The 22,483-nt window shown below is 39.5% G+C and overlaps 1 protein-coding gene and 1 pseudogene across 11 annotated transcripts in view; one reads left to right on the top strand and one right to left on the bottom strand.

The window, feature by feature from the left end:
• Positions 1-22,483, top strand: part of Exoc2 (exocyst complex component 2) — a 191,953-nt gene that overhangs the window by 33,647 nt on the left and 135,823 nt on the right. For 7 of the 11 annotated variants that reach the window (XM_039095323.2, XM_039095327.2, XM_039095324.2 and 4 more), the window contains 4 exons: positions 5,193-5,353; positions 7,703-7,879; positions 10,312-10,438; positions 21,493-21,564. In XM_039095323.2, the coding sequence (XP_038951251.1) occupies positions 5,236-5,353; positions 7,703-7,879; positions 10,312-10,438; positions 21,493-21,564 (494 nt within the window). In that variant the 5' untranslated portion in view covers positions 5,193-5,235. 11 annotated transcript variants of the gene reach the window in all.
• On the bottom strand, positions 12,637-13,150 carry Rps11-ps4 (ribosomal protein S11, pseudogene 4; annotated as a pseudogene).

Here is a 22,483-nt window from a genome sequence, read left to right on the forward strand (position 1 = left end):
GTTTAGGTATGGGCCTTGAATTCCTATTCTTTCCAGGACTTTTATCATGAAGGGGTGTTGAATTTTGTCAAATGCTTTCTCAGCATCTAATGAAATGATCATGTGGTTTTGTTCTTTCAGTTTGTTTATATAATGGATCACGTTGATGGTTTTCCGTATATTAAACCATCCCTGCATGCCTGGGAAGAAGCCTACTTGATCATGGTGGATGATTGTTTTGATGTGCTCTTGAATTCGGTTTGCCAGAATTTTATTGAGTATTTTTGCGTCGATATTCATAAGGGAAATTGGTCTGAAGTTCTCTTTCTTTGTTGTGTCTTTGTGTGGTTTAGGTATAAGAGTAATTGTGGCTTCGTAGAAGGAATTCGGTAGTGCTCCATCTGTTTCAATTTTGTGGAATAGTTTGGATAATATTGGTATGAGGTCTTCTATGAAGGTTTGATAGAATTCTGCACTAAACCCGTCTGGACCTGGGCTCTTTTCGGTTGGGAGACCTTTAATGACTGCTTCTATTTCCTTAGGAGTTATGGGGTTGTTTAACTGGTTTATCTGTTCCTGATTTAATTTCGATACCTGGTATCTGTCTAGGAAATTGTCCATTTCCTGAAGATTTTCAAATTTTGTTGAATATAGGTTTTTATAGTAAGATCTGATGATTTTTTGAATTTCCTCTGAATCTGTAGTTATGTCTCCCTTTTCATTTCTGATTTTGTTAATTTGGACGCACTCTCTGTGTCCTCTCGTTAGTCTGGCTAAGGGTTTATCTATCTTGTTGATTTTCTCAAAGAACCAACTTTTGGTTCTGTTAATTCTTTCTATGGTCCTTTTTGTTTCTACTTGGTTGATTTCAGCTCTGAGTTTGATTATTTCCTGCCTTCTACTCCTCCTGGGTGTATTTGCTTCTTTTTGTTCTAGAGCTTTTAGGTGTGCTGTCAAGCTGCTGACATATGCTCTTTCCTGTTTCTTTCTGCAGGCACTCAGCGCTATGAGTTTTCCTCTTAGCACAGCTTTCATTGTGTCCCATAAGTTTGGGTATGTTGTATCTTCATTTTCATTAAATTCTAAAAAGTTTTTAATTTCTTTCTTTATTTCTTCCTTGACCAGGTTATCATTGAGTAGAGCATTGTTCAATTTCCACGTATATGTGGGCATTCTTCCCTTATTGTTATTGAAGACCAGTTTTAGGCCATGGTGGTCCGATAGCACGCATGGGATTATTTCTATCTTTCTGTACCTGTTGAGGCCCGTTTTTTGACCAATTATATGGTCAATTTTGGAGAAAGTACCATGAGGAGCTGAGAAGAAGGTATATCCTTTTGTTATAGGATGGAATGTTCTATAAATATCTGTTAAGTCCATTTGGTTCATGACTTCTCTTAGTCTGTCGACATCACTGTTTAATTTCTGTTTCCATGATCTGTCCATTGATGAGAGTGGTGTGTTGAAATCTCCCACTATTATTGTGTGAGGTGCAATGTGTGTTTTGAGCTTTAGTAAGGTTTCTTTTACGTATGTAGGTGCCCTTGTATTTGGGGCATAGATATTTAGGATTGAGAGTTCATCTTGGTGGATTTTTCCTTTGATGAATATGAAGTGTCCTTCCTTATCTTTTTTGATGACTTTTAGTTGGAAATTGATTTTATTTGATATTAGAATGGCTACTCCAGCTTGCTTCTTCTGACCATTTGCTTGGAAAGTTGTTTTCCAGCCTTTCCCTCTGAGGTAGTGTCTGTCTTTGTCTCTGAGGTGTGTTTCCTGTAGGCAGCAGAATGCAGGGTCCTCATTGCGTATCCAGTTTGTTAATCTATGTCTTTTTATTGGGGAGTTGAGGCCATTGATATTGAGAGATATTAAGGAATAGTGATTATTGCTTCCCTTTATATAAAAAATAAGTCTTAAGAATATTAAAAGTAACAATTTCTGCAAGTGCCTTAGCCAGATCATCAAATGTTTATTTTTTGACCTATTTTCTTTATCCTTTCCATTTACCTGTTTATTTTGTTCGAATAGAGTTGAATATTTTAAAAAAACATATACACAACTTACTGCTATCAGTTTTGTTTTATTTTTTCTCAGTGTGCACTATGAAAAGCAGGCAAGGGGTGCAGGGACACACATGAGAGATCTCCTTTGTATTTGGGCTAGTATTGTGACACTGGGGGCACAGAACAGGAAAGCCACCTGGACAGTTTTCTTTGGATGCTATAATTTCCTAAATTTGAATACTAGTTGTCTTCTGTTAGGTCCCTACAACCTTGACACGTCTCCATTGTTCCTTGACTCCTTCTTTACTGGAGCATGCCACTGTGTCAGAGCTTTTCTTATATATGTCCTCTTTTATATGCGAGCGCCATCTTTCTTGAAATAGTTTGTTGCACACAAGAAGATTCAGTGCAGATGGCCTTTCTGAAGATATTGTTCTCTTGGTGATTTCAGCTTGAAGTACTCACTATGACAAGTGCCTAAGTACTTCTACCAATTGTATGTATTACAGAAATACTTATTTACATAACATAAGCATCTTAGATGTGCATATATATACATTATATATGCATGTATGCTTTATTCATAGAAAACATTTTGAGACTCGCTGTATAGTCCAGATTATTTTAGACTTGCTCATTCTCAGCTTCTTGAATACCGGGATTACAGATGTGTGCCATCATATTGCTAAACTGAAGTTATTTATCTTCTGTGAAGTATTTTTAAATCTTTTCAAATCTTTTGCTTATTTAACAGTATTTTGCTATTAAGGTGCATTAATTTTTTATATAAGCTACTTTTTACATATAATATATATTATTAGAATTTTTTTCTCGGATACTTCTCTGGATGATAGAGACTTAATTTGGTGAAGTAAAAAAAAAGTTTAAAAAAATGTATGGTTACTCTTTGTTTAATTAAAAACAGCTAAAGTTGTACTTCTAGCCAATGTTGATAGTTTTTTATGGCATCATCTTTGTAGTTTATAATTTTAGTTTTCATGTCTTGAGTCCATAATCTACTTTGAAGTGACTTTTGTAAGATATAGGGTTATAGTAACAAGCGTTTCTTTATTTTCCTGTATACATAACCAGTTGTTTGCACACTGTCTGGTAAATATCTGTTTTCTCCATTGATAATGCTTTGGAACCTTTGTTAGAAGTCAAGTGGGCACGCATGAGCTTGTTCACTTCTGGGTTCTAGTATATTCCACCACCCGTCAGCTCACCTTAAAGGCAATAACACATTGTCTTATTACTGTAGACTTGTAATATATCTTGAATTTATGCACTTTTTTCATTTTAAAATTGTTTTCACTATTCTAAGTTCCTTAGCTGTCTTTAGAAATTTTTTAGTTTCTTTGCCAAAATCACTATATAAACTTGCATGAATTTATAGATCAGTTGAGTAGCTGATATTTTAATAGCATCCAGCCTTGTGATGCATGAATGTGGTGTGGATCTTCACTTACTTGTCTTTATTATCCCTGTTTGTAGTGTTTTGTATAAGTTCTTATACATTTCATTGCTCATAGTGATATTTTCAATTAAAACATTTATATATATATATATTTTTTTTTGAGACAAAGGCTCATTCATAGTACCCTATCCTAGAAGTCACTATGTAACCACCAAGGATGACCTTGAACTTCTGATCATCTTGCCTGTATCTCCCAAGTTCTGGACTTACAGACAGGGGCTACCACCCTCAGTTATATAGTGTTGAGGATCCAACCCAAGTCTTCATGCATGCTAGGGCAAGCATTACAGCTACATCTGTAACTTGCAAATAGAATTTGAAAAGTTTTTTCTAATTGTTTCCTTTTAAAATATTTTAAATAGCTAAATTTATAAAGATTCATTGCTTTATTTTTAATTAGGTATACATATTTGTGAGTACAGGTACCCACAGAGAGTAGAGATATCAAATCAAATCATCCTGGAGCTGGAATTACAGATGGTTGTGAGCTGTTCAGCATGGTATTTAAAACCAACCTTGGGTCCTCTGCAAGAGCAGTATGTTCTCTTAACTGCCGAGCCATATCTGCAGCCCTAAACAACTGATTTTATAAAGAAATGTGAGTCCTAATACAGCTAAACTCCCTTGTTGGTGCTGAGTTGATTAGATCAGATGGTTTTTGTACTTTTTCTACTGGTGACCTCTTTACTGAGATACCTGTAGGTGCATGAAGTTGATATAAAAATATTTGCTGATATTAAAGCATAAATACCTTCTGAATCAGTCTTTTGATAGATGATTTTGCCAGTTATTAAGGATGAATGCAGACTTGCATGTTAATGTAATGGATGTATTTGTTAATATTTACATGAGGGATTCAATCTTGGTAAACTACCTGATGCTGTAGGATGTGGAGTATCTTCAGAATTTTCAGAGGTGATTGATACTCTGATTTTGAATATGAATGAAATGGCTGAAGATGAAGGAGGGGAGGTAGAAGTCTAGTTTTAACAAGATTTAAACACATCCCTAAGTATTTCGTGAACTGTGGGTATCCTACAAAGGCTTCTAAAAGCAAGGATGAAATTGACTAGATGCTTACTTTTGAGAACTAACAGCTAATTGCTGAGAGTGGAGAATTAGCAAGAGTACAGAGAACACAGCCCTATTTTGACTTCCCAGTGTGCATTTTCATCCATGCAGTTCTTAGCAGGAAGCAAATATGTGTTTCTACCTATACATCTATGCCATAGGTGTTCAGAAAGCATCTATAATTCATGAGGACATTCACATTATGAGTTAGTGCTATGCATATGTATGTACTATATGGTAGAAAATATAAACTACACTATAATTCAAATAAAGTGAATTAATTCCTACACTTACAGGAATATAAATATATTTTATTACAACTGTAGTATATTTCTTAGAAAACTTGGAGAGTAAAACAATAAGATAATTTGTGACTGAATTATGTAGGCCTAGAGCTGTGCAATAACAATATGATAAAAACATTTGGAATCTCGGACTTACTTTTTGCATCTTTGGAATATTTCTCACAGTGCTAACAAATGTCCATTATAAACTTCATCTTTGGCAAATGTTGATGGATATGATGAATGACCAAACCAATTAAAAGACTCCAGAACTGTAGTGAATGAAGACGTTTTATGTATTGGTACCAAATGTCAGACTTTCCTATGCTTGTAGTTTCTGTTATCTCAATTGTCACCAATCCTTTCTTTTAACAGGTTGCTTTTATAACTGGAACAGGAGTTTGCTGCTCAAAGTACAATGTCTCGATCCCGGCAGCCCCCACTTGTGACAGGCATCTCTCCAAATGAAGGGATTCCTTGGACCAAAGTCACAATTAGAGGGGAGAATCTGGGTACTGGTCCCACTGACCTTATAGGTAAGGGCATGACCTCTGATGCATTGTGAAAGGTTGGGCTTTATTATTGAAGTAGCGATCTCTATAAAATGAGTTGAATAAAAGGAGTTTTTTTTCTAATTTTCTTTTTTACGAAGGTCATTATCAATTTAACTCTATACTGTATTTCTATAAATCCTTTAGAAAATTTGTTATAGTTAGGTTTATTCTTGTTTCTTCAACTTGGAGAGTCCTGCTTATTTTGCTATGATGAAACCTTAATACTGTTTTTAAAAATAGAAATGAATGTTAGGTAGTTGGTCTAGCATGCAGATTTTAAATATAACTTTATAATAGATTATATGAACTACAAATGAGGTTGTAGAGGTGAATTCCCAGGACATGTTGTTGGATGTCATTCTAATCTCTCACATGAGTTCATTCTAGCAATTAGTTTCATAATTGACAGAGACCAGTGCTGAGTTCTAGAGTCTGAGCTGGGGCTGGAGAGATGGCTCAGCCGTTAAAGGCTAGGCTCACAACCAAATATATAGAGTCTGAGCTGGAAGTGCCTTCCCTGTTCAATGGCTGGTTGACTAGTTTTGACCATCCAGAAAATGTTTTCTTTTTGGAGGAAGTAAATTGAAGTTTAGCACTGTAGCTTATAATTGATGTTTGAGCTTCCCAGATAATCATCTTTCCTAGAGTTACCTAATTATATTATGTGTAATTTTCTGTTTTTATCTGTAGCTGTAATTTTTGATAGTTTAGTAAACATCTCTTAAATTTATTCTTTCAAAGATAGGTGTGTGAAGAGGATGACCTTGAACTTCTGATCCTTTTGCCTCTTCCTACCAATTGTTGGAATTGTAGCCATGCACAACCACGCTTGATGTATCTGTTCTGGGGACCAGGACCAGGCAGGGCTTTGTGTGTGCTAGGCAAGCATTCTACCCGAGGAGCTGCATTCCATTCCAAAGACTGTGGGGTTAATCCAGTGTCTTGACTTTGGACATAGTTCAGTCCAGTTGTTTCTCTATTCATGCTGGAAAATAGTTCTTGGCATGCATGAAAACATAGCACATAGATGGAATTCATATATAAAACTATAACCTACATAGTATCAAGATGCAACAATTAGCAGTCTCTGTACATTTTGATTTTGCTTTAGTTTTGGATGGTGCTATTTTTTTTTTGACAAAGTGTATATTACTTGTATAACCTTGCTAGTGTAGCTTTCAACCTGTCACATCTGTTGCCAATAGCTCACTTTTTAAAAAAACAAACCCACCTTGTTAAATAATGTAAGTGTTTTTAACTAAAAGGCGCCTATATTAGTCAAGTAAAAATACTATAAATACTACTTTACCTAGAGTTCTCTTATTTTTTAAAAACTGAGGCTAAACCAGGTAGTGTACTCCTTTAACTGCAGCACTTGGGAATCAGAGGAGGCAGAGTTTTCTCTGGTTGAGCCTAGCCTGGTTGACAGGCCAGTCAGCGCAATGTAGTGAGACTCTGTCAACAAACAAACAATAGAAATAAAAAAAAAAATTCAGTGCTCCAAAACAATATAAAACGATGCTATTATATTTCATGAAGTTAGATTTGTTAGTCTTTAGTAAGTAAGTAAAAAATAAAAAGCTTAAGAAATAAATAGCTCACATGATCTATTTCCATTTTGTGATATTGAAAATAATTGGACTCTGCCCCTGTTCCTCAGTTTGAATTATATCATTGTTACCTGACAGGGTAATTAACTCATGAGTGATTTATAATACTGTGGTTTTACACAACGCTCTGACTGGGTATTTCTTTCAGTCACTCCTTGGTAGGGTGTGGTGATGGGCCAGAGTTGTGGTGCTGGTTTACTGGAAGCTGAATGATGGAAGGCAAGTATAGTGTCAGTTTTATTAGGAAAACACTAGACCAGCACTGAGAGGCTCCTGTGGAAATGTGAGAACTGTGAGTAACTCAGTAGTGGCCAAGAGTGTGTGTGAATCACTGTGCTCTAGCCTGTGTGTGAAATGCCCAGGTTAGTCCATTCAGTAGGCTGTGTGCAACTGAACACCAGAAAAAGCACACACAGATTCTTTTTAGAAGATGGGTAAGTTTAGAATGTTTTTAGAAATGATCAGTAAATGTATTCATTTTTAACACTTAAACTTCTAATAGTAACAGTGCTTTCTGAAAACAATTGTCTCATAGTCTAAGTAATCTGACTGCCTCGTCAGTTCTAATTCTGATGGTGGTGGAGGAAGGGAAGGAGGTTTTAGGTATCAGAGAAAACCAGATTCCATGGCCTATGTCAGGCACTCTTGACATCTATTCAAACAGGAAACATTATTATGTCTTTTTCTTTTTAATTTGTTGTATATATGCTTTTACTTTCAGGCTTGACAATTTGTGGACATAATTGCCTCCTCACGGCAGAATGGATGTCTGCAAGTAAAATTGTCTGTCGAGTGGGACAAGCCAAAAATGACAAAGGAGACATTATTGTCACAACCAAGTCAGGGGGCAGAGGAACCTCAACTGTCTCTTTTAAGCTACTCAAACCTGAAAAAATAGGTAAGATTTAGTGACTTTATCCTAAAGAAAAAGTATTGACCTTAAGATGTTAAAACTGGTAAAACTTGTTAAAACACCCTTAGCTCTCATGTCTTATTTGGTGGAGTGTGTTCATTTTGACAATACTAAGATATGTCTCAGAGTTTGCGTTACTTCCTTTGTTGGTGCCTGGCTCTTAAGGTAGAGTCTGGAGGGCTGGCTCTGAACTTCCTGTGCAGCCATTCTCTTTGAGAGGCAGCTCACTAAGCTGACTGTCAGTGTGAAGACAGTTCTAGGAATTACTGTCGTTCCACGTTACTGGTGAGATCTGTCCCCATGGCGGTTTGGGATAATGGTTTTGGATCCTTGATTGTGAACGTTACTTTAGTGCCGTTTTACAGTTAAGATTCTAAGTGAAATAGTTTCTACTTTGGCCACATTTGTGGTGGTCACATCCTCCCAGGGCCAGATGAAGTGCAGCCCTGCTTTGTCCCCTGGAGTCACACTTCCTCTTTCTTATGTACTGCCCTGCTGCTTGGCAGTACTTTGTATTTGGGAAGCACTTCGTAGTCTGAGGGACCAGACTTTGACCTCCAGCAGCTGGGTAGCTCCCATGCCTGTTTTCTGGGAGTTGAAGAAGAATGATTCCATTATCTACCTCAAAGGGTTGGATAAGCTAGAAGATAACTGTGAAGTGTTAAGACTTAAAAGAACAAATTATCAATTTTTAGATTATTCCCATGGATACTTTATGTCTCTTAATAAAATATTGCTAAGATTCCTCATTGTAATTCTGTAAGATCTTGCAATAACATACAAACATATTTTTGTATAAGACCATCAATCCTAATTAAATTCAGTCATTATTTCTCTCTATAGTGAAAAAATTTCATTTTCTATCTCAGTTCATAGAGGTTTATTCTATAGCGCTGGCCTCTATAAATCCTTATATGTACTTTTGAAGTAAAAAAATGAAAGGAATTGAGGAAAACTAAAGTCGGAATTAATGTATGTGTGTGTGTGTGTGTGTGTGTGTGTATTAGTATACATTTGTGTACAAAAATATAATGCCATTTAAATATATATGTATGTATATATTTATGTGTAATCTTTAGAAAGTGAACTCTGAAATCAAAGCATGAGCCTATTTTACAGCTTTCTGGAGGAGGTGTAAACATTTTCTTAAATTCATCATTTTATAATATTTGTTTATATAACACATAAAGAAAACTTAGGTGAAAGTGTAATTTTAGTTTGAATACCTAGTTCAGGGTATTTAGAATGGCTCATAGAAGATGAGGGCCAGATTTAATGACAGCCTCAGAATGTGGGACTTCTACTCAGCCCTCGTTAATGTCCACAATGGCTGCTGAAGTAGTCGTTTGCACAGGGTCCTGTTGCTGTCTGGTGTTCAGACAACCTTCTTCTGGGAAGCCTCAGTGTCTGCCACTGCTAGTCTAGCCAGCAGGGCACACTTCCTCTGAGCTACTGATTCTTCAGTCCTGCCTTGTTGCAACCCAGAGTCCCTGCAGTAGTATAAAAGCTGTATTGAGTAGGGCAGTACAGAGCTTGGTCCCAGGACAGAGAATGCTATCTTTAGTTTGTATCTTGTTTGCAGATGTGCACCTAGTCTGTTTTTCCTGAATAATTTATTTCAATTGTGCAAGCTATGAATTCTTTAACCAATTTAATTGTTTGATATTTTATTGGATTTGCCAGATTGATATCAGCCTAAGAAGCTTTTTTATCTAATCATGTAGGACATTTTCAGCATTCAGCATAATGAAGAGAAAAGGAAAAACAAAGACTATGCTAATTTTGTGTAACTATTCATGAATACATGTTAGTGTTTAGAGAGATAAAAAGAGTTTCAAATACAATTTTAAAACATTTGCATTGCACTTGTAATAAAATTACTTTAGATTATGGAAGGAAAAGGACCTTGATGTTAAATACAAGTCATACATGTGTGATGGCTTCTCAGCAGTCACATACAAGAAGTTTGCTATGGAATTAATGTTTAACCTGAGTCTTTTATGACTTGAGATTTCTCAGACATTTCTTCCGAAAAGTTGACATGAGTTCAGAGTATTTTCTTGAATAAAGAGATATTGTAAGTCATATCATTGTACCTTACATTTTACTTTACAAATGATATTATCAACTTTATTAATATTTAACAATGTACAGATAATTTTATATGTTATTCATAAAACATGTTTTTTTTCAGGATGTTTTGTGAATGGCTTAAAATCACCTCCATTGAATAATGTATAGTGAAATCATAAACCGAGAAATGTTACTTTCGCTATTTTATAGATTCTCAATATTTGTTATAAAGCCACCAGCATGAAAAGAACTTGAGCTGTAGTGCCCACTAAAGCACTGTGGTGAGATGTAAAGGCCCTTGGAGAGTCCCTGTCTTACTGAGTGCACTTTCCTAACACTTGCAGGCATTTTGGATCAGTCTGCAGTGTGGGTGGATGAGATGAATTATTATGATATGCGGACTGACAGGAATAAGGGGATTCCCCCCTTGTCACTTCGTCCTGCGAATCCTCTCGGCATTGAAATTGAGAAGTAAGTATCATCTGGTTCTTAGAGTCTAAGAGGTTTATGTTCTTGAAGTAGAGGGATTCATATTCAGGGATATCCTGGAGAGCACAGGTAAAGGTAACTCACCCACATGGGTCTTCTTCTAGTGTTATTTATTTCGATTATCAACTTATTTTTTTTGGTAATATATATGAAGCTTGACAAGTTTTGATTTGGTCAGTGGTTTCATAGATAAAAATCTTTGACAGATTTATTTTAGATTTTTGGAGGAGTTTACATTTTATGATTAAGAATGTATTGAAATTTTAGTATCTACTATTTTTTGGTTATGGGGGTTGGTTGTGGAATGTGTACTCTTACATGATAGGCAAGCATTCTACTACAGAGTTGTCCCCCATTCCGGGACATACTCATGATCAATGATATGAGCATTGGTACATTTTAATATGTTTAGATAGTATTTGAAATCAGTAGAATTATCTATTCATTTGCTTCAGTTTCCTAGAAATATTTTAAAATAACTTAGTCAAAGGGATCGTTTGTCTTTGATGTCCTGCCTGAATCCTTCTTAACCCCATCTTCTTTAGCTTTACTTATCAGAATTGTGCCAGTTAAGGTACATTGTTTCATAAGTGAATTTAATGTTTTGTTTTTATATTCCCAAGTATGACTAGCATTTTTCATATATCTTAAGCAATTCAATCTACTATATTAATTTAATCTAATTTATTTTCTGGCCTTAGTAATTCTGATTACAGTTAGGTGATGGATGTTGCCTCATTAACAGTCATAGTAGGTAGCAAGTTAGTTCTATTTTTTTTCCTCCATCTTTATTAACTTGGGTATTCTTATTTACATTTCAATTGTTACTCCCTTTCCCGGTTTCCAGACCAACATCCCCCAACCCCTGCCCCTCGCCTTCTATATGGGTGTCCCCCTCCCCATCCTCCCCCCATTACCGCCCTCCCCCCAACAATCACATTCACAGGGGGTTCAGTCTTGGCAGGATCAAGGGCTTCCCCTTCCACTGGTGCTCTTACTAGGCTGTTCATTGCTACCTATGAGGTTGGAGCACAGGGTCAGTCCATGTATAGTCTTTCGGTAGTGGCTTAGTCCCTGGAAGCTCTGGTTGGTTGGCATTGTTGTTCATATGGGGTCTCAAACCCCTTCAAGCTCTTCCAGTTCTTTCTCTAATTCCTTCAGTGGGGGTCCAGTTCTCAGTTCGGTGGTTTGCTGCTGGCATTCTCCTATGTATTTGCTGTATTCTGGCTGTGTCTCTCAGGAGAGATCTACATCCGGTTCCTGTCAGCCTATACTTCTTTGCTTCATCCATCTCATCTAGTTTGGTGGCTGTATATATATGGGCCACATGTGGAGCAGGCTCTGAATGGGCGTTCCTTCAGCCTCTGTTCTAAACTTTGCCTCTCTATTCCCTGCCAAGGGTATTCTTGTTCCCCTTTTAAAGAAGGAGTGAAGCATTCGCATTTTGGTCATCCTTCTTGAGTTTCATGTGTCCTGTGCATCTAGGGTAATTCGAGCATTTGGACTAATATCCACGTATCAATGAGTGCATACCATGTGTGTGTTTCTGTGATTGGGTTAGCTCACTCAGGATGATATTTTCCAGTTCCAACCATTTGCCTATGAATTTCATAAAGTCATTGTTTTTGATAGCTGAGTAGTATTCCATTGTGTAGATGTACCACATTTTCTGTATCCATTCCTCTTTTGAAGGGGATCTGGGTTCTTTCCAGCTTTTGGCTATAAATAAGGCTGCTATGAACATAGTGGAGCATGTGTCTTCGTTATATGTTGAGGCATCTATTGGGTATATGCCCAAGAGAGGTATAGCTGGGTCCTCAGGTAGTTCAATGTCCAATTTTCTGAGGAACCTCCAGACTGATTTCCAGAATGTTTGTACAAGTCTACAATCCCACCAACAAAGGAGGAGTGTTCCTCTTTCTCCACATCCTTGCCAGCATCTGCTGTCACCTGAGTTTTTGATCTTAGCCATTCTGACTGGTGTGAGGTGGAATCTCAGGGTTGTTTTGATTTGCATTTCCCTTATGACTAAAGATGTTGAACATTTCTTTAGGTGTTTCTCAGCCATTTGGCATGCCTTAGCTGTGAATTCTTTGTTTAGCTCTGAGCCCCATTTTTTTTTCTGTTCTGTAAGTTGGAAAATAACCTTTATTTGTTCTAGGGCATTGGCTAGAGTCCCCTCAGAACTTCTGAAACTACTTCTTGGTGCCAGCAGCCTTGGTGACCTTGAGCACATTGAATCGAGCAGTCTTGCTCAGAGGCCTGCACTCTCCAGGTGACAATGTTGCCAATCTGTACATCCCTGAAACAGGGGGACAGGTACACAGACATGTTCTTGTGACGCTTCTCAAAGCGGTTGTACTTTCAGATGTAATGTAGATAGTCCCGGCGGATGACAGTGGTCCTCTGCATCTTCCTCTTTGTCACAACACCAGACAGGATCTAACCTGGGATGGAGACATTACCAGTGAAGGGGCATTTCTCGTCTATGTAGGTGCCCTCGATGGCCTCCTTGGGCGTCTTGAAGCCTAGACTGATGTTTTTGTAGTACTGAGGGAGTTTTTCCTTGCCAATTTCTCCCAGCAAAATACGCTTCTTGTTTTGAAAGATTGTAGGCTGCTTTTGGTAAGCACACTCTGTCTGAATGTCTGCCACCTTCCTGGCAGCCTGAGAAAAGGGGAGGTAGGAACACATCCAGCTGCCTTATTCATTACCTGAACCCCATTTTTTTTTTTTTTGGTTCTTTTTTTCGGAGCTGGGGACCGAACCCAGGGCCTTGCGCTTCCTAGGCAAGCGCTCTACCACTGAGCTAAATCCCCAACCCCTGAACCCCATTTTTTTTTTTTGTTTCTTTTTTTTTTTTTTTTTTTATTATCTTGAGTATTTCTTATATACATTTCAAGTGTTATTCCCTTTCCCGGTTTCCGGACAGACATCACCCTCCCCCCTCCCCTTCCTTGTGGGTGTTCCCCTCCCAAACCTCCCCCCATTGCCACCCTCCCCGCATAGTCTAGTTCACTGGGGGTTCAGTCTTAGCAGGACCCAGGGCTTCCCCTTCCACTGGTGCTCTTACTAGGATATTCATTGCTACCTATGGGGACAGAGTCCAGGGTCAGTCCATGTATAGTCTTTAGGTAGTGGCTTAGTCCCTGGAAGCTCTGGTTGCTTGACATTGTTGTACTTTTGGGGTCTCGAGCACCTTCAAGCTCTTCCAGTTCTTTCTCTGATTCCTTCAACGGGGGACCTATTCTCAGTTCAGTGGTTTGCTGCTGGCATTCGCCTCTGTATTTGCTGTATTCTGGCTGTGTCTCTCAGGAGCGATCTACATCCGGCTCCTGTCGGTCTGCACTTCTTTGCTTCATCCATCTTGTCTAATTGGGTGGTTGTATATGTATGGGCCACATGTGGGGCAGGCTCTGAATGGGTGTTACTTCAGTCTCTGTTTTAATCTTTGCCTCTCCCTTCCCTGCCAAGGGTATTCTTTTTCCTCATTTAAAGAAGGAGTGAAGCATTCACATTTTGATCATCCGTCTTGAGTTTCCTTTGTTCTAGGGATCTAGGGTAATTCAAGCATTTGGGCTAATAGCCACTTATCAATGAGTGCATACCATGTATGTCTTTCTGTGAGTGGGTTAGCTCACTCAGGATGATATTTTCCAGTTCCAACCATTTGCCTACGAATTTCATAAACTCGTTGTTTTTGATAGCTGAGTAATATTCCATTGTGTAGATGTACCACATTTTCTGTATCCATTCCTCTGTTGAAGGGCATCTGGGTTCTTTCCAGTTTCTGGCTATTATAAATAAGGCTGCGATGAACATAGTGGAGCACGTGTCTGTTTTATATGTTGAGGCATCTTTTGGGTATATGCCCAAGAGAGGTATGGCTGGATCCTCAGGCAGTTCAATGTCCAATTTTCTGGGGAACCTCCAGACTGATTTCCAGAATGGTTTTACCAGTCTGCAATCCCACCAACAATGGAGGAGTGTTCCTCTTTCTCCACATCCTCGCCAGCATCTGCTGTCACCTGAGTTTTTGATCTTAGCCATTCTGACTGGTGTGAGGTGAAATCTCAGGGTTGTTTTGATTTGCATTTCCCTTATGACTAAAGATGTTGAACATTTCTTTAGGTGTTTCTCAGCCATTCGGCATTCCTCAGCTGTGAATTCTTTGTTCAGCTCTGAACCCCATTTTTTAATAGGGTTATTTGTTTCCCTGCGGTCTAACTTCTTGAGTTCTTTGTATATTTTGGATATAAGGCCTCTATCTGTTATAGGATTGGTAAAGATCTTTTCCCAATCTGTTGGTTGTCGTTTTGTCCTAACCACAGTGTCCTTTGCCTTACAGAAGCTTTGCAGTTTTATGAGATCCCATTTGTCGATTCTTGATCTTAGAGCATAAGCCATTGGTGTTTTGTTCAGGAAATTTTTTCCAGTGCCCATGTGTTCCAGATGCTTCCCTAGGTTTTCTTCTATTAGTTTGAGTGTGTCTGGTTTGATGTGGAGGTCCTTGATCCACTTGGACTTAAGCTTTGTACAGGGTGATAAGCATGGATCGATCTGCATTCTTCTACATGTTGCCCTCCAGTTGAACCAGCACCATTTGCTGAAAATGCTATCTTTTTTCCATTGGATGGTTTTGGCTCCTTTGTCAAAAATCAAGTGACCATAGGTGTGTGGGTTCATTTCTGGGTCTTCAATTCTATTCCATTGGTCTATCTGTCTGTCTCTGTACCAATACCATGCAGTTTTTATCACTATTGCTCTGTAATACTGCTTGAGCTGAACCCCATTTTTTAATAGGGTTATTTGTCTCCCTGCAGTCTAACTTCTTGAGTTCTTTGTATATTTTGGATATTAGCCCTCTATCAGTTGTAGGATTGGTAAAGATCTTTTCCCAATCTGTTGGCTGCCATTTTGTCCTAACCACAGTGTCCTTTGCCTTACAGAAGCTTTGCAGTTTTATGAGATCCCATTTGTCGATTCTTGATCTTAGAGCATAAACCATTGGTGTTTTGTTCAGGAAATTTTTTCCAGTGCCCATGTGTTTCAGATGCTGCCCTAGTTTTTCTTCTATTAGTTTGAGTATATCTGGTTTGATGTGGAGGTCCTTGATCCACTTGGACTTAAGCTTTGTACAGGGTGATAAGCATGGATCAATCTGCATTCTTCTACATGTTGACCTCCAGTTGAACCAGCACCATTTGCTGATTTTCCATTTGATGGTTTTGGCTCCTTTATCAAAAATCAAGTGCCCATAGGTGTGTGGGTTCATTTCTGGGTCTTCAGTTCTGTTCCATTGGTCTATCTGTCTGTCTCTGTACCAGTACCATGCAGTTTTTATCACTATTGCTCTGTAATACTGCTTGAGTTCAGGGATAGTGATTCCCCCTGAAGTCCTTTTATTGTTGAGGATAGCTTTAGCTATCCTGGGTTTTTTGTTATTCCAGATGAATTTGCAAATTGTTCTGTCTAACTCTTTGAAGATTTGGATTGGTATTTTGATGGGGATTGCATTGAATCTGTAGATCGCTTTTGGTATAATGGCCATTTTTACTATATTAATCCTGACAATCTATGAGCATGGGAGATCTTTCCATCTTCTGAGGTCTTCTTCAATTTCTTTCTTCAGAGTCTTGAAGTTCTTATTGTACAGATCTTTTACTTGCTTGGTTAAAGTCACACCGAGGTACTTTATATTATTTGGGACTATTATGAAGGGTGTCATTTCTCTAATTTCTTTCTCGGCTTGTTTCTCTTTTGTGTAGAGGAAGGCTACTGATTTATTTGAGTTAATTTTATAGCTAGCCACTTTGCTGAAGGTCAGACAACAAAAGATCAAAGGGATACAGATTGGGAAGAAAGTAGTCAAAATATCACTATTTGCAGATGATATGATTGTATCCTTCAGTGATCCCAAAAGTTCCACCAGAGAACTACTAAACCTGATAAACACCTTCAGCAAAGTGGCTGGGTATAAAATTAACGCAAGTTAGTTCTATTAATGTCTTAAACAAATCTGCATTTTAGGTTTTCTAAGACTGAGGAACATTTTTTTCCCACTAACTCTTAAATACTGAACCTTCATGTCTACACTTAAAGATCATTAGTACTTTTGAGAGCAAACTGCATTTTCACTGCTGTGGAATCCCTGCTCAAGTGGATGAAGGGGCCCATTTTGAGCAGGAATTATTTATTGAAAGGCCTAGAGTGTAGCAGATTTTAGTGAACTTGGGATGTCTAGGTAGCATTTTTAAAACAGGGGACATTCTAAAACTGTTTCAAAGGTTTTTGATATCTTGTAAATTAAGATTGAGACAGTTCAAAATAGAAGAAGGATAAGGGCAGGTATGTTTGAGCACATTATCAAGTATGCGTGCATAGACTTGCAGTTGATAGAAAACCCATGAAGGGCCTGCATCATAACTCCTGAAAGTTAGCTTTCTTCCCAGGCTGCTGTAAAGTATTGGAAGGGGGTTCATTCTGACTGCTCTTCCTTAGCCTTTGCAGATGAAGCAGACCACAGGGATGCACATACTCTGTAGAAGATGAGACAGACCACTGGCGGGGACAGGGTCTGTTTCATCTTACCTCTCTTAGTCCACAGTCCGTCACTGGGGGAGTCAGGACAGGAACCTAGAGGCAGGAGCTGACGTACATGGAGGAGTGCTGCTTCCCAGCTTGCTCTGCAGTTTGCTCAGCCTGTTTTCTTAGAGCACCTAGGACCTCCAACTGTTGTATGACAGAACATTTTAGTCATCCCAGATAGGAGTCCCATGACAGGCCAAAATGTGGGTACCACCAGAGTCCAGTTGGTGGACCAGTGAGTTTTAATGGAGCTACTCACAGAAGTATAGCCAAAGGGATTACTTTAGGAGCAGGAGTGACTCAAAGACAGCTGTTTCACTAAAGCCCACCCATGGGTGCCAGCTCACAAGGCTGGGAACCTGGAGCACTGCACAGCCTGTGGGCCGCTCAACAGTTTGGAAAGTAATCTTTCTAAGTGGTAAGTCTGTCTCCTTCTTCCAGGCAGCTCTTCTGGTTTCAGAGTCTTCTTCGCAGCTCAGCCTCACTTTGTGAGAGATTCTCAACTTTTATGCTTACTCACAGGGGCCTAGAGAATCTGGTCAATTTCAGAGACTTCCCAAAGCTATTTTGCATTGTTTACCTTCCTGCTTAAGGAACTTTAGGGTGGAATGTTTTAATCTTAGAGGAAACTGTTATAGGACACCAGCCCAACTCAGTGCCACCCATAATAGGCAGGGCTCTCACACATCAGTCACTAATTAAGAAAATGCTCTATGGCTTGCTCACAGGCCAGTTTAATAAAGGCGTTTTCTCTTTTGAGAGTCCTGGTTGTCCAGCCTGTGTGCACAAAGCTGACCAGTGCAGCAGCCATGCTCATTGTTATAGTTGCCACCCTCACTTTCATTCCGACAGATTGTTCTTTCCATAATTCTTGCTGTCTCGTCCTCTTCTTACCTTTTGGCCTGCTGCTGCTAACCACAGCACAGGTTGATGTGAACCATCTCTAGTGGTGTACGAAAGTCAGGGAGGCAGGCAGAAAAAATGGCATGACAAAAGGACTCGGCTTGCTTCAGAATTTCTTTACATTTCTCTTAAGAGCTCCTGTGACTGGAGCCAAACTCTGCTTTGAATTTGGCATGCAGGGCACATTGCTGACCACTTGAGGTCTAGCCTGGGTTTCTCAGGCCTTCCTGGGGCTGTTATGAGGGCTGTGCATGAGGACTGGTGAGCACTGCAGTCATAGTGACTTACGTGCTTAGTGATACATTGCTTCTCCCTGACTCAGAACAGAACTCTTTTACATAAATATTGTAATTTCATTCTGTTGCTGTGATAAAACGTCCTGACCAAAAGCAACTTAGGGGAAAAAGTTTATTTGACTTAAAATTCTAGGTTACGATATATTCTTGTAGGGAAGTCAAGGCAGGAGCGGAAAGCATCATATCACGGTCATGTGTGAGGTAAGACTTGCTGCTCAGGACTCACGTGCTCTCTCTTCAGCAGCCCAGGCCCCAGGCCAGGACCTGGTGCCACCCATGTTCAAGGGGTTCCTCACACCCTCATTAACCCGGAAGACAGTTCTCAACAGACATGCCTACAGGCCAACCCGAGCTTGTCAGAGCCTTTTCCAAGATGTTTTTCCCTTCCCTGTATTCCTCTACTGCTCTCTCCCTCCCATCTAAGAAAGCTACCTGGATTTTCCTGAACTCTGTTACAGGATGATTTGTTTATCCCTTTGTTGTGCCCGAGGCTCTATACTGAGTTGCACCCAGGCCCAGGTACAGAAAGAGTGAGGGAAAGGAGAGGTAGAGTGTCAGAGTCTAGTGAGAGTCTATTTTCCTAACACAATTCATATTTTTTAGTAAAACCCTTTTGTTCCCATAATAATGTTGCATTCGGATTAGAATCTTTACTGCCTTTTTTTTTTTTTTTTTACTAATGACCTGTATGAGTTTCTTGAATCATCTAAAAAATCATTGGATAAAAGACATGGAGATTTTAATATTATTTGCCAGTAGAAAAGTAGTAATTAACAAGGTTTGAAGAAATATAAATGCATATCATGAAATAATCACTTTGGTCCTGGTGACTTTTGAGACTCGTGGGAGGCAGCCTTTGGAAGAGGAGTCAGCACTCAGTAATTGCCCTGTGAGTGTGACATTCACGACAGCCGTCTTAGGTGTACAGCGGAAGAGTGAGGAGTCCTGTGGTGCTATGCCTGGGTTCTTTCACTATGAAAAAGCAAGTGAGAATAGCATAATATAGGCTTCTTGATGCTTTTGGTATGAGTCAGGTTTTAATATATTTTATTGGTGTACTCAGCATGCATGCCGTCATCTTTCAGTCCCACAAGTTTTTAACAACTGGCATTTATTGGTGCCTTTGACTGTTAAAGTCCTTCATGTTCCTAAATTTTTAACTGATGTTTTTGCACACATGGTGCCATGGTACTTATAAAAACGTTACTAATTGCTCTGAAAAGGTAACTTCACTTTAACGGAGACTAGGCTGCGCTTGTAAAAGGTCTGTATTTCTGATTTACTGTGCTGAGTGTCACAAATACATATGTTCTTGCCTGGTTCCAGTTATAATGGATACAAACTATTTAAGCTGTAAAAGAAGATAAAAATAGGCCTAGATTAAGTGAAAGTCCTCACTAGATTTTGTTTCTTGAAAGTCCTGTTCGCCTAAGAAGAATGTTTATCAGGAAAGTCTTGGCAGTGTACTGGTGTGCAGTGAAGGCAGAGGAACGGAGCTTGGCTTCTGTTTTCAATCACCTCCCACTTTCTGAGTGAGCCGTTACTGGGGGTTGGTGTCTTGAGTATTCAATTGGCACAAAGATATTATCTGTTTTATTTCTACGTGGATTTTGGGCAGTGTACATCTGGCTCTGGTCTTATTGACTCACATTTCCAGCAGAAAGAAACAGTGACCAGTTTTCCCAGTACTTTTAGAAGTCTGCCTTTACAGAAAAGACAGGATGACAGCAGGGTCATTCTGAAGATCATAGATGTGTCTCGAATTTAACGTAGAATTTTGTAGAAAGTAGATTTGTGGGCTATGGTATGGTGCATAATTTCAGAAACCATGCCATATTTTAAAATAAAAAATTTCCCCTAATGTTTAATATAGCATTGTAAATTATGTTGTTGAAGTTTAAAGCTGAAAGAAATAAGTACGGCACATGCCTTCAAAGAACAGCATGAGTTCATTAACAGCCAGCAGCCCTCTTGCTCTTCAGTGCTGCACCAAGGAGGTGTGCAAGCCCACAGCGTGCTTTCTACTGTGTGCTTTACAGACATTCCTGTTGTGTGTCTGTCTGCTCAGGTACCCTTTCCAAAAGGATGAAGTCTGAGTTTACACTGCCGTCTAACGGAAACATTTGAAGGGCATCAAGTGTGATTAGTGACTAAACTGCTTTCATTCCTTCATGAGAGTGTCTTGTGAGTTTTCCTGGTGCCTCGCTGCCAGCCTGTTGGGGAAAGTGCAGGCGGAGTCTGAACACTCTTCTTGCTCTCTCACATACTAAGCAGTTGTGATCCTCAGGAGCAAATGGAACCTGGAGAGCTTAGTTGTTTCCCCAGGCTGTACATACAGGTGGAAGGATTTGGGGGCTGCGCTCTTACAGGTACCTCATCTCTGGGATCCCCTGGGAGGCCTGGCATGAGACAGCTGCATGTTGTAGCCCTGGTTTCTATTTCACATTTTGCAGATACACAGTTCAAAAAATCAGTCTATTTTAGCTTATTTTAAAGGCTAGAATATTAAATGAAATGCCTTCAGCTGGGCTGGGGATTTAGCTCAGTGGTAGAGCGCTTACCTAGGAAGCGCAAGGCCCTGGGTTCGGTCCCCAGCTCCGAAAAAAAGAACCAAAAAAAAAAAAAAGAAATGCCTTCAGCTATAGATGATGGTAAATGCCAATTAATTAGTCTTAAATAAAAAGGGCATTTTTTTCCCACAATGTACAAAATTCAGAGGTGACACCCTCTTCATCACAAGGTTTGTGGAACTCAGCTTTGCTTTCTGATAAACCAGTTTCCTTCATAATTACAAAAGTTTTTCATAATTGCTGGTGTTGAAACTTGACATAATGATGTCCAGGGGTAACAGAATGGCTATTTTTCTGAGTTCTCTTTAGAAGGTGAGACCTTTTCCAGGAAGACTCCCATTAGGCTTTCTCAGACATCACTGATCTGAGCAGGGTCACTGAATAAAGGGTAAGAGGAGAGCAGCGCATGTTTGACTTGTAGCTGTCATTGCCCCAGTGCAGATGCTAGTGCTGTGTGGAGCATCCCAGGAGTGACAACCCAGTGTAAATAAACCTAAGGAGGAAGAGAATGAGTCTAAAGGCCCTGGGTGGAGGTTCCTGAAAGACACCCTTAGGCAGCATGTGAAAATGTTCATGTGGCTCAAATAGGCTTTAGTTCCCACTGAGTAGAGTTCAGGCCTCCAGTGTCAGTACTGGCGAGGGCTCTCGAATGACCCTGTTTCCTCTCATCCTGCCCTAGCCCTGGACCTGGAGTTTTAGAGCAAAAGTGCCAGGACCTGCAACCAGCAGGTAACCTCAGCTACCAACACCAGTAAGTAACTCTTTAAAGATAATAGCTTCAGAAGCCACCAGAATGTCACCTGTGACTGTTGGAAAGAGGGTGGAGTGCCACTCTTAGAAAAGTCCATCTCATACTCCCTCTCATGCTTTCCGCTCTTCCTGGTCCCTTTTTCTTTGTTAGCCATGTGCTTGGAATCTGTGTTGAAGATGTCTTTTAATAAACCCAGCTCTGCTTCATAGTGGTCCCTTCTGAAATTCTTCAATGTGTTGAATCTAAGATCCAGCGTTATCTGGGTTAAGATTTTTAGAAATGTAAGGGAGCCCTGTATGCTGCTGCAGGCCTCTGTTTCTGTTGCCTCTGACATGACCACATTAGGAAGGACAGATACGATATTGATCTCAAGCCCATTTTCAGATAACTGGCATATACTTGAGGATGAAAGGAAGGCAGGATTGGGGTAAGGAGCAGTAGGTGTGTATGATTTATTAGGCCTTGTCAAGGTATGCTTTCAGTGGTTACTTGCTCAGTTTAGATTCTGCAAGTTTTTTGAAGAAGTTTTTGTTCTGTATGGTGGTTTGAATAGGAATGACCCCATAGACTCATGGGTTTGAATGTTAGGTCCTTATATGGGGAATGGCACTAATAGGAGCTGTGGCCTTGTTGGAGGAATTGTGTCACTGTGGAGGCCGGCTTTGAGGTCTCATATGCTCAAGCTAGGCCTTATGTGGCAGTTTCCTTCTGCTGCCAATGGATCAAGATGTAGGTCTGTCAGCTTCTTCTCCAGTATCATGTCTGCCTGTGTGCTGCCATATTACCCTGCATGATGATAATGGACTAAACCTTTAGCCCCAATTAAATATTTCTCTTCATAACAGTTGCAGTGGTCATGGTATCTCTTCACAGCAATAAAACCTTAACTAAGACATCCTGTGAGTGGGCCACTCTGGTT

The sequence above is a fragment of the Rattus norvegicus genome, chromosome 17, assembly GCF_036323735.1.
Source record: "Rattus norvegicus strain BN/NHsdMcwi chromosome 17, GRCr8, whole genome shotgun sequence".
Taxonomy (NCBI): Eukaryota; Metazoa; Chordata; class Mammalia; order Rodentia; family Muridae; genus Rattus; species Rattus norvegicus.